This window comes from Pectinophora gossypiella, chromosome 14, assembly GCF_024362695.1.
Source record: "Pectinophora gossypiella chromosome 14, ilPecGoss1.1, whole genome shotgun sequence".
NCBI lineage: Eukaryota > Metazoa > Arthropoda > Insecta > Lepidoptera > Gelechiidae > Pectinophora > Pectinophora gossypiella.
This window is the reverse complement of record NC_065417.1, coordinates 13,214,264-13,225,289: the sequence shown is the minus strand read 5'-3', so window position 1 is coordinate 13,225,289 and position 11,026 is coordinate 13,214,264. Positions and strand designations below refer to the sequence as shown.

Here is an 11,026-nt window from a genome sequence, read left to right as displayed (position 1 = left end):
CTAAGGGGGATGATTCAGACTATGATTCTGAGTTAACATCAAGTGGAATTCCGTCGCAAAATTCATGTTTTCTTTTTTAAAATTATTTTCAATTCCATACTTTTGCTATGGAAAATTCCACTTGATATCAACTCAGAATCATGGTTTGAATCATCCCTCAAAGTTTTTGTTACAATGTCACTAACACCTGTATACTTTTCTAGAAAGCTAATTTAGCCACATGTGAACGTGATCAGCTTTTTGACACGTTGCGCAGCAGGGCCCTCGCAACTTACAACTATAAGACTTGCAACTGCAGGATAAAAAAGAGTAAAAACTCACTTTTAGGAACTTAATGACTAGTCACAGCCGGAGAGCTGTTAAGGCGAAGTGCAATGCTCAAAACAGTTCTCAAATACTTAATCTTTATTGAATACTTAGTACAGTACAAGTATAGTCCATTCTATACATAGTAAAGGCTTAATTTGTACTATGAATTTGTTATTGCAATTTACTTCTTAGCAAAAGTAATCTTCATAGCATGTGTGGGTGTGATCTTGAACCCTTGTAACGCTTCTTTGGCAGCAGCAGACTGCATTTCATTGGCAAACTCAACAAACGCAATGTCATGTCTGTTCGGTACAAGACGGACTTCTTTGAAGCCAGGGAATCTGTAAAAAACAATATAAATGTTAATAGAATTTATAACTCAAGTGAAAATCTTGTAATAACATTCTACAAGTAACAACCTTTTCTTATCAAATAGAGGTGGTATAATGACAATTTACGGTCACAAACATTAATATGTATAGACTTTGGTACCATGTCACATTAACTTTCTTGACAAATTGAACTGTAAGTCTCACTAAACGTCAAATATGTTAGTGCGACAGAGTCTTAAAGTGGGTACATTATATTGCTAATGACTGTACCCACCCACATTTATACATTCTTAAAAAATAAGACTACGAGTACTAACTTTGGTAACTTATTTTTCAAGGCTCAGATAGATAGCCTAAAGAAGACAATTGATACTTACTGGTTGAACAACATGGACAACATCATCTCTGATGTCTCATCAGGCAGATTTGTAAGGAACAGAATCTGGTTTGGTGGTTGTTCCGCATTGACATTGTTAAGTACACCTCCCTGACCGTAGCCAATGGCACCAGGCCTTGCGGCTTCCTTATTCTTCTTCTTCTTCTCATCGGGACCTTTGGGCATTTTCGGACGTTTTGGTCTCTCTTGGAATGTTCCCTTTATTTTCGCTATCACATCACTGTCTGTTTTTGAGTATTGGATCCTCTGTAAAGATATATTGTGTACAGTGATTAAAACAGACCCTTTATAAGGTACAACTAGGAACATTATTTCACAGGTATCAATAATACACACAAATAAAGCTGCTTTAATTGTGGTGTGCTAGGCAAGCAAAAAGGAAATGATTTTGTTACTGAAATGTTGCTTACCATTGGCTTATCATAAAAGGGGAATCCCTGCATACTCCTCAATGCTACTGTCGCACTGGATATTTCTTTGAATATGACAAACGCCTGCCCTCTCATCTTCAATGTTTTCAATGCGACTATGTCTAATATCTGTCCAAATTGTGAGAAGATCGCGTAGAGGGATTTCTTCAACTCTTCTTTTTTAATTTTTTCGTTGAGATTGTTAATGTATATTGTGTGATTTGGTCGAATATCCATGGCTGAAATTTGTAAAGGTACATTGTAAGTGACAATATAGTTATATTACAGATTCATGGAGTGCTATTTATTATATTAATTACTAAAATGATCGACTAAAAACCCTAATTATTTTAATTAAACTACGACTAGCGGTTTAGTTTTGAGGTTATGTTTATATCCTTATAACGGGACGGGATTATCGGATCAGTTATGTAAATATAAAATAGGTGTGTTAGGGTTTCAAGAGCTAGTACTTATAATGTTTAGCCAAATAACGAAATAAAATACTATACTTACTACTACACTACTACTATACTTTTTAGGAACTAAACTAGTGCGACAGAACTTACCTGTGATTTTAAGAACTCAGGATTCTATAAAACTTGTGTATTCTTAGGCGACCGAAATCACTTATAATGCGTTTATTTATTATTCTAAACAACTTTTCACGCTTAAAATGCACAAAATTTCACTATAATAAAGACGCCGCCGCCACTCCGCGTTGCATTGGTTTTTTTTTATGTCAGCAGCCATAAACTATAGAATTCATAGACTTAATTTGTGTCTTTCCTAGTTTCCTACAAAGAAAAGGATAAATATAAAGGATAATATAATAAAATAATTTTCTTTAGTATTTCGAATTAATGCGTCTTTACTGTGTTTAAAAGTTATTATTTTTTTATTACAATGTCCAATTTAGGACAAGAAACCATTTCTTCTGAATTCCCGCCAAATGCATTCATAGACAAATGCAATCTTAATAGTGTGGTTACAAAACTTCTATAAAAGATCGATTAAGAAATCGATTACAGTTTCATGTGGCTTACTAAATTACTATACACCGACACATTTATAAATTAAAAAAATGGTGTAGTGAAAATGGTGGGCTGGTCAGCTAATCAGCTTGCAATCGAGAATTTCGCGCGCTGTCAAATGTTTCTCATTTTACATTAAATTGAGTTCAGTTTTGCACGTTAGTTGTTGTAGATAAATAATAAAGATCACTGTCTTACATGATAAATTTCACTGAGATAACAATATATTACGTTTCTGTGTGAAAAACGATCTTAAATAAAAAATGCACGATCTTGTGTCTGATTTCGAAACTGTGACCCCTGATTTGTGGTTATCCGACGAAGAGGCATGGAAGGAGAAACTTCTGAAACTGCCCAACTTGTATCATGTAAGTACTTTTAGTTATGAATTCTTAAAAAAATATTGTTTATATTTCTTTGACCTTTCAATGACATAGCCTCGTAGAAGTTATAAGTCCATGATGTATACAGTGTACAGGAGGCAATTCTTAGTTGGTCTAATAATTCTAATATTCCAAGTCCTCGGATCCTTAGGGTTCGCTGGAGGCTCGTGTTGCTATAAGCTCCTATTCCATAAACTCCTGCATCACATTAAAACATAAGTAGGTATAAACGCTAAGCCTCAGTTGGCATTCTATATTAAGCTTTTTTTTACTCTTAATAGCAGAGGAGAAGAAAGTGTGCTAAATTAATTTAGATAATTTTATAACTTATTTATGTTGAATACATATAATCTTAAATAACAATATTTATTCCAAACAAACAATGCATACAAGTTTCTTAGGATTTTTCAATTCCTCATTTTATTTATATTTTTATTCATTTTTACAGATTCCGCTAATCAACACGAATGCATCTCACAACCTGGCTGATGGTACACTAGTAAGGTTCCGTGGCATGGTGCAGGACATGCACAACCCTGAGTTCTACTTCGAACAGTACGAAGTATTTAACACTTCTACGAATGAAACTAAGATCAAATCTGGAAAGTTCAGAGATACTTCTGATATATTGGTATGATTTGTGCAACTGTTGCAAAACTGTTTTACTTAATAAAATGCAAAAATACTAAGCCAAAAACTTGAACTAAAAAAAAATTAAGCCAAATAATTTTAATGTTATTGTTGGAAAATGATGATATATACTTGATTAATAAACAATGTTTATTGCAGTATTTTATTGAAAGAAGTTTCTAGTGTCTGCTAAAACTACACCCCATTTTTTACATAAAATATTTGTAATCAGATTGTATATTCTGGTACACAAACTATAATAACATGAGTCCTACTTCCTTTTTTCCTTTACAGGAAAATGAAAAAGTGAACTACACAGAGAATTTAACCAGTGGCCAACGTCAAACTGTTGTTGTTGTATCCATGCCTGGACTGAGCGACTGGGCACAAGATATAGAACACAAGCAAAACCACTTAAAACATTTAGAAGAGCAACCGAATACTTCCAAACGTCTACAAAATGCTGCTAAATTGAAACGTAGTTACGATGAAACCGAAGATGAAAATGGTGAAGCTATGGAAGTGGTTGATGAAGCTGCATGTGTAAATAAAGAACCAAGAACAAAAGAGAATATGAATAGTGCAGCTAATGTAGTGTCCAGAGAGCATTTACTTAATTTCCCTTTACCTGATGTTGCTAGCAAATCATGTATTGTAAAGGTAAGACAAAAACCCTTTTAATTTTTCAAAAAAGTGCCTAGAGAAAAATTCAATTGCGCCGAGTATTCGTTATTTAAAAGTTAAGTATATACAAGGTGTTAGTGACATCGTAACGAAAACTTTGAGGGGTGAGTCAGACCATGATTACGAGTTGAAATCAAGTGGAATTTTCTGTCGCAAAATTTATGTTTTTTTTTTAGTGTTTTTAAATTATTTTCAATTCTATACTTTTGCGATGGAAAATTCCACTTGATATCAACTCAGAATAATAAGCTGAATCATCCCCCTGAGTATTCATTATGATATCACTGACACCCATTATAAAGTATAAATATATATATTTTTTAATATTATATATTATACGACATTATGTCACATTAACTTACAGATATATGAAGACACAGATAACTTAAAAGTCAATGATATGATTGAAGTGATCGGCTTTCTCTCTGTTGACCCTACTTTATCTGGAGAATTTCAACCAGAGAAGAATGCCTTAATTGAACCGGAGGTTGAATCGGAAGCTGAAACTATCACGCACAACCCACCACCCAGTTTGGTTCCAAGACTACATGCTGTATATGTTAAAAAGTTGGAGCATTGTAATCCTTTGATTACTGAGGCTATTGATCAGGGTAAGTCATTTATGGGCAAAATCTTTATTTTCTTTCATTATTGAAGTACCATTATACATATCGTAGACAACACAAGTACAGCATATGCTTTTTATATTTTTTTCTTTTATTTTTTAAACTGATTGATATATGTATTTGTAAACACGTAACTTTTTTTTTTTGTACGTACCTCTTTTAGTACACGCAGTTTTACGTGCAAACATCACACTTTTTTTTAAGTGCAGTTATGAGATATAAATGAAGTACGAAAAAGTTGATTGTATCGTTTTTTTTAAGGAATTCTTAATATTTCAGATACAGTATTAAAAGAGGCTAATTCCGCCAGGGAGCACCTACTGAAGGCTCTAACTGAACTGTTATTGGGAGACAGGCTCGCAGCAGAGTATTTAATATGCCATCTTATTGCGTGTGTGTAAGTACTTGTGCATTTTCGTATCCAATACCATTAATGTTTATTCCTCTGTTGGACTGCAAGTGTAGATAATACAAAGAATACCTTCAGCTGTCATCATTCTTCTTCATATCGTGTGGGTTGTGAGGTGGAATACCAATCTCATCAGTCCAGGTTTCAGGGTTATTATTGAGCCGCCAAAGGCCCCTGACATGACTCATGTAACGACTACGTACATACATCAGTAAGAAGTAACCGAGACCAACGAATTAACGTGCGTGATTAGTAATTATACAAAAAATATATTATTATCAAAGGCTAAAGTATAGTATAAAGAACTAAATTAATATAGGGCGCTATATAACTAACATTCGTTAAAATACTGTATTGTAAATAAATGTTCCTATTTTTGGTTTTCGAATTATTATAACACTAACTAGTCCAAAGAATTTTGTCAAGAAAGGATACTTTGCCAGTGTACTTTTTTATGCTATACAGGCTAAGAATCTGCGATAGTTTTGAACAATTAATTACTATGTTTTAGATGGATGAAATGTTTAATAAAAAATATTGTATTCAAAAGTGCAAACATGTTACCTAGTTGAGTTGAGTTATCAGTTTTTTTTAAAGCTGTTTTGATGTTGTAAACATCTTTCTTCATTCACAGATACCTCCGTCAGGACACAATCGCCCTTGGTCAATTCTGTCTCAACCTGTCGAACTTGCCGACACAAAAGTACCCAAACTACGCTAAACAGCTCTACGACATTATCAAACAGTTCGTCACTAAAAGCTACTACCTGCCTCTTACTATTGATAATATGAACACCATGACACTCTTGCCTAAGTAAGTATGGGTCTTTTTCTAATTTCATGAAGTCTGTAGTTGAGTATAAGTCAATTTTTTGAATAATTTTAACAAGAAAACTAGACTTAAAAGAAAACTCCGGACATTTAAAAAGTACCTACATTTTTTTCGTGGGTATTTAGTTCATCGTGCAGAGTGGTGTTTGTCTATGTTTGTTTCTTTTTTAACACAGAATGTTGCCATAGGGAAGAAAGAGAGCTGCGATAGTTAAATCGTCATTCTAAAATATTATCTGTCCATTCAAATCCTTGATCTTGCGATGGATGTACCTGTCATCATCCTCATGCTCTTTCTTATTCTTGGTGTATGTACCTCTAACTACCTCAATTAGGAATATGGTCATAATAGGGTGTAATTAGTGTCTTATTGTGGTATTATAGATCATGCGTATTTAAGCCAGCGCGTACACGCGTTTTTAACACTTCGATCTAATATGTATCAAATCGTGCGTGCATGTATGTAGGAAATCACTTATAATGTACTTCCATGTTTTTCAAGAATTCAATATACTTTTACGTTACAGAAAAGACTACGAATGCAACCGCTTGACCAGTGGAGTACTCCAATTAAGCAAAGGAACGCATTTGGTCTTGGACGAAACCAAGATGGAACAGGGAAGATTGGATAACACGGGGGTACATAATGTGGCTGCATTGGGTCACCTGATCAAGAACCAAAAAGTGGAATACGACTTTAAATATTACAAGATGGAGTTTGAATCTGATATATCCGTTCTGGTACTGTCTGAGGGGAAATCGCTGTTGCCGGTATGTCTATTTCCTTAACAGTTAAATTAGCGGCACGCTACGATGGCTGTTTTGATGTTTATTCCGTATTCGTGTTAATGCTTCTAACCTTTTGTCACTGAGAACCGTCATTTTTTTTGCTAGAGTGAGATAATGCAACCATTACGAGGCGGTCCGGTTCTTTATCTCGCTCTAGCTAATGACTATCCTGAGTGACCGAAAAAGATAAAAGCACAGGAAAGTGCGTTGCGGTATGATCAGGTGGAGTTCAACCCTTATCCTTAAGTATGTACTTTATAATATGAGTGTGACCACGAAAATAATATTTCTATTCAGAGTGACTACCACGTTCCACTGAAACCGGAAGAATCGTCGTTAGAGATTTTCGACGCGATTGTAGAAGCAGCCACGTACTATTTAAAGGAAGATATTATGAATATCATCCGAGTATACTTGACTAACTTGAAGCTTGTCAAATACACCATAAGTGAAGATTTACAGGTAAAACTCCGTGTTTCAAATATTTTTCTTATGTATCTATTCACATAAGAAAAATATTTGAAAAATATTTCTGCCTTTACTCAGACACTGTTTAGTATAGCACATATACTTACTATGGTTTAGTGTCCTCTCCGTCACTTCACTCTTTCCAGTCCTGTGCAAGTCTTATTCATAGATTTCCAGTTTTTATCGTCAGTATTTATTAGACTTTCATACTTTTCCTTTTATAGTTCGTCGAAGAAGACTTCATAGAAATGCGAAGCAAGGCTGACAGCAGCAACCCGGTTACCGCTGACGACCTCCACCGATTACTAGTATTAGCGCGACTTGTCAGCTTGTCTCGAGGTCGAGACACCCTGCTTAAAGACTGCTGGGATGACACCAAGAGGATGGAGGCTGAACGTCTACAGCGAGTCAAGAACCGAGTGCAGAGCACTTTTTAGTTTAAGCGTGTCCTTTTATATTATTATAACATGTTTTTTAACGAATTATTTTGTTTCATTAAAAACCGTCAAAGAAAAATTAGATCACCAACTTAATTTTGCATTGTTTCAAAGTAAGCGATATATTGGGAATAGTGTTGGATTCCGTTTATAACTAATTTTTGTTTCTAATAAACATTAATTTCGAAAACTACTATTAAATTGTGATCAAGATTGATTGTGTAATGGTTACTTTCAAGTATTAATTACAATGGTCACACACACCGGAAGCCCTCGAGTTAAAAACTAAAATGTCATAGTGACAATGACGTGACGTGTATGATTTTCTCGTGAAAACTATTGATTAGATTTTTATGAATGATATTTTATTAATTTAATAAGGAAATAAATAGATATTACAATGACGAGTAAGGGTAAGTCCTCTGATGGTGCCAACAAAGGTAAAGGAAATGAATCTATTTGGAAAAAGGCGTTTGCATCGAACCAAGAATGGCCGGATAAGGTTAGTTTTGATCACGAGATTTGTTATATTTACTGTCAATAAACGTGTTAATTTATTATTAAAGTGATTGTAAATGTTTCAGGACGAATTTCTAGATGTAATATACTGGATGAGGCAAGCGTTAGGGATTATACTAGGCCTCTTTTGGGGCCTACTTCCCTTGAAAGGATTCCTGGGATTATTACTGTAAGGGTTCTGTTTTGTTACCTTAATTTAATGATCTTTTCTTGATATTAAGGACCTATCGAAATTGCTGTAAACTTTATTCATTAATTGTAAATATGACACACAATAATTAACATATTTAATTGTATTATTACTAAAGGTTTCCTGGTATTCATATCGCAAATACTTGTTTGACCTAAATATGAATAACTATTGTTTCCAGATTCTTAGCAATAAATGCAGGTATTATATACCTGTATGTGAACAACTTTCAGACCATTGATGAGGAGGAATTTGGTGGAATGTGGGAGATTACAAAGGAAGGATTCATGACTTCATTTGCTGGTTTTTTGGTATGTTTATATTTTTTTATGGCTTAGAATTAAGAACACCTTTTTGGGGTTAAACTAGTCAATCAATTAAAGTATTTATTTATTTAATGCATGACCTTATTGACTAAGTAAGATTTAAATTGATGTGGACCTAGTGTTAAGATTACAAACATGTCCGTCAATAAAAGATAGAATGATAAAAAACAATAAATAAAAAGTAAATAATTCATATTTTTTATAACCTTTTTTAAAAGGTATTTTTATGTTGCAATTGCCAACACCCAGCTTTAAGGCTTTAAAGTAGGTTAAATGATAAAGAATTGGAGACAAATACTTCACAAATGATATTTTTTTTATATTATGTTGTACTTTGAACCTGAGTGTGGTATTTTGTTACTAATACATTAATTTTACTTCTAGGTGACATGGATCATTGTATACACAGGATTACACGGGAGTAATTTATGAGAGGAAATGTTTTACAGACTTTAGTGCTGTTGTAAGCCAAGCCTAACTGCCAAGTTGTACAAATGGAATGTTGAAACATTGACAGACGTGTTTTATGGACAATAACGTGAATGTTTGCTGACCTATGAAACTTTGAACACAGTGATTTTTTGCTACCACACATCATAGCTATAAAACACCATTTGTAGCGGGAAAACGCGCGTTTTTCGTGTGTATTCATACCATAGAGTATTTCTTTGTTATTTTATATTCTTATGAATTCATAATATGCTATTTTGTTGACTTGTTGTTTACTTGTGTAAACATAATCATTCTTGTTACTGTGTATTATGTAACTGTGTCATTGCATGTTTATATTGTCACAAAAAGTTGCTGTGGATAAAAGTTCCAGAGCCGTATTTTTGAATAATTCGTTTTCCGTAAGTTTTTCCCCATTTCACGTAACACATCAGAACTTGTCATTTGCACTATATATTTTCACACGTGAGTTGGGGATAGATAATTCAAAAATACAAGCCCTGATCTGTTATATTTATTTATTTCATGTCCTTGTCTATACTTATGATGGTATATGAAAATCAGTCAATATTCATGTTTCTTATGTTGGTTCATATTTGTCTAGCAATAAAAAGACATAACCTACATCTAAGTACATTATGTACATAATTTATTTTCTCAATTTAAAAATTATATTTGTATGTTTCTTAAGGATTTACTACATAACCTCCATTGCTTTCTATTAAATAAAAATAATTGTTTCTGGAAAACATTTGCGAATCTAGTGCTATGTTATGGGTAAACGCGCACCTAGAAGCGCCGCAAGAGCCGCACGCGCCGAAGTCGTATTTTATAATTTTTTGTATGAAATCGTATGCAACGTCGCGCGCCTATCCGCGCCGCATGACCCGCATTTTGCCGCAAAATGCGATGACATAGGCGCGTGCGGCTCCTGTGTCGATAGGTGTGCATACCTTTAGACTAAATTGGGTCATATTGCATTGCAAGAATCCGTAAGTAGTTTCGCTACCGACTTATCCTATCGAAACTATTTCATAACACTGTTTTACCACCCGACTGCGCAGCGCCATGAGGGTAATGTATGTGTTTATCATTTATAAAGGTAGTCGCATGACTTGACGTAATGTGCGCGACGCTCATATTTAGTGATCAATCAATGTGGTGAAAGTTTTCTGTGCATTTCTGTAATATTTTAAGTGAAATAATAATTGTTAAGTTTATGAAATATCTCGGAGTGAACCCAATCAAGTATCTTGAAAAAGGTTTTTATGTTTTCACGAAACCAATGCAATCAGTCGTGTTATTTTATTTATGATGTTATTCTATTTGTTGCATGTACGACCATAGTGTAGTGAATTTACCCTATTTTGAACAAATATTAAAGTGGTTGATTTAATAAAAACAATATAATTTAAAACTTATACTATTTCATTTTGATGCACTCGAGAATAGGTTTATTTTAATAATTATAAAAATATAACAAGGTATTTTTATCATTTGTTGATACTGATCATTGTTTTGTGCTAAATTATATACAAATTATTAAGTGTCAGTTGAAAAGTTGTGTGAATCTATAATAAAACTGTAAACAATTAGGATACCTTCTTTTACTTTATGATATTTTATTAGATTATCAATAGGGTATTTGACTGGGTCAAAGATAAATTATAAAATGCTCATCTAGAAATAGAAGCCAAAATGATCAGAAATCAATCTCATTTTACTTTTTTGATTTATATTTTAGAATTAAGTAACAAAGATTGACATCCATTATTGATGACGTCACAGGACACCAAACAGGA

General features: G+C 33.6%; 3 protein-coding genes across 4 annotated transcripts; 2 read left to right on the top strand and 1 right to left on the bottom strand.

Annotated features, from left to right (window-relative positions):
- Nucleotides 1-342: 342 nt before the first annotated feature.
- On the bottom strand, nucleotides 343-2,195 carry LOC126372809 (U1 small nuclear ribonucleoprotein A). Its single transcript, XM_050018711.1, has 4 exons — nucleotides 2,018-2,195; nucleotides 1,449-1,687; nucleotides 1,019-1,284; nucleotides 343-650 (listed from the first exon to the last, which is right to left on the bottom strand). Exons 2-4 carry the CDS (start codon nucleotides 1,683-1,685, stop codon nucleotides 491-493), a joined length of 663 nt encoding a protein of 220 aa, XP_049874668.1. The 5' UTR covers nucleotides 1,686-1,687; nucleotides 2,018-2,195; the 3' UTR covers nucleotides 343-490.
- A 343-nt stretch (nucleotides 2,196-2,538) lies between these two features.
- LOC126372748 (mini-chromosome maintenance complex-binding protein) lies at nucleotides 2,539-7,766 on the top strand. 2 transcript variants are annotated; one of them, XM_050018618.1, is made up of 9 exons: nucleotides 2,539-2,850; nucleotides 3,314-3,496; nucleotides 3,790-4,155; nucleotides 4,544-4,790; nucleotides 5,085-5,202; nucleotides 5,849-6,028; nucleotides 6,573-6,816; nucleotides 7,132-7,296; nucleotides 7,527-7,766. In XM_050018618.1, exons 1-9 carry the CDS (start codon nucleotides 2,746-2,748, stop codon nucleotides 7,737-7,739), a joined length of 1,821 nt encoding a protein of 606 aa, XP_049874575.1. In that variant the 5' UTR covers nucleotides 2,539-2,745; the 3' UTR covers nucleotides 7,740-7,766. The 2 variants fall into 2 exon arrangements, with proteins under 2 accessions (XP_049874575.1, XP_049874576.1); XM_050018619.1 differs by lacking the exon at nucleotides 2,539-2,850 and adding an exon at nucleotides 2,936-3,084.
- Nucleotides 7,767-8,037: 271 nt separating this feature from the next.
- Nucleotides 8,038-10,626, top strand: LOC126372823 (respirasome Complex Assembly Factor 1). The gene is made up of 4 exons (XM_050018732.1): nucleotides 8,038-8,241; nucleotides 8,324-8,427; nucleotides 8,630-8,759; nucleotides 9,159-10,626. The coding sequence occupies exons 1-4, from the start codon at nucleotides 8,140-8,142 to the stop codon at nucleotides 9,204-9,206; spliced, it is 384 nt and encodes a 127-aa protein (XP_049874689.1). The 5' UTR covers nucleotides 8,038-8,139; the 3' UTR covers nucleotides 9,207-10,626.
- Nucleotides 10,627-11,026: the final 400 nt, after the last annotated feature.

Excerpts from the sequence above, each read along its gene's own strand:
- LOC126372809 (XM_050018711.1), bottom strand. The coding sequence starts at position 1,685 with ATGGATATTCGACCAAATCACACAATATACATTAACAATCTCAACGAA. Across the intron at positions 1,285-1,448 it reads CCTTTTATGATAAGCCAATG|AGGATCCAATACTCAAAAAC; the intron begins GTAAGCAACATT and ends ATATCTTTACAG. Across the intron at positions 651-1,018 it reads TTGTCCATGTTGTTCAACCA|ATTCCCTGGCTTCAAAGAAG; the intron begins GTAAGTATCAAT and ends TGTTTTTTACAG.
- LOC126372823 (XM_050018732.1), top strand. The coding sequence starts at position 8,140 with ATGACGAGTAAGGGTAAGTCCTCTGATGGTGCCAACAAAGGTAAAGGA. Across the intron at positions 8,242-8,323 it reads ACCAAGAATGGCCGGATAAG|GACGAATTTCTAGATGTAAT; the intron begins GTTAGTTTTGAT and ends TAAATGTTTCAG. Across the intron at positions 8,428-8,629 it reads GGATTCCTGGGATTATTACT|ATTCTTAGCAATAAATGCAG; the intron begins GTAAGGGTTCTG and ends TATTGTTTCCAG.
- LOC126372748 (XM_050018618.1), top strand. The coding sequence starts at position 2,746 with ATGCACGATCTTGTGTCTGATTTCGAAACTGTGACCCCTGATTTGTGG. Across the intron at positions 3,497-3,789 it reads GAGATACTTCTGATATATTG|GAAAATGAAAAAGTGAACTA; the intron begins GTATGATTTGTG and ends TTTCCTTTACAG. Across the intron at positions 6,817-7,131 it reads AGGGGAAATCGCTGTTGCCG|AGTGACTACCACGTTCCACT; the intron begins GTATGTCTATTT and ends ATTTCTATTCAG.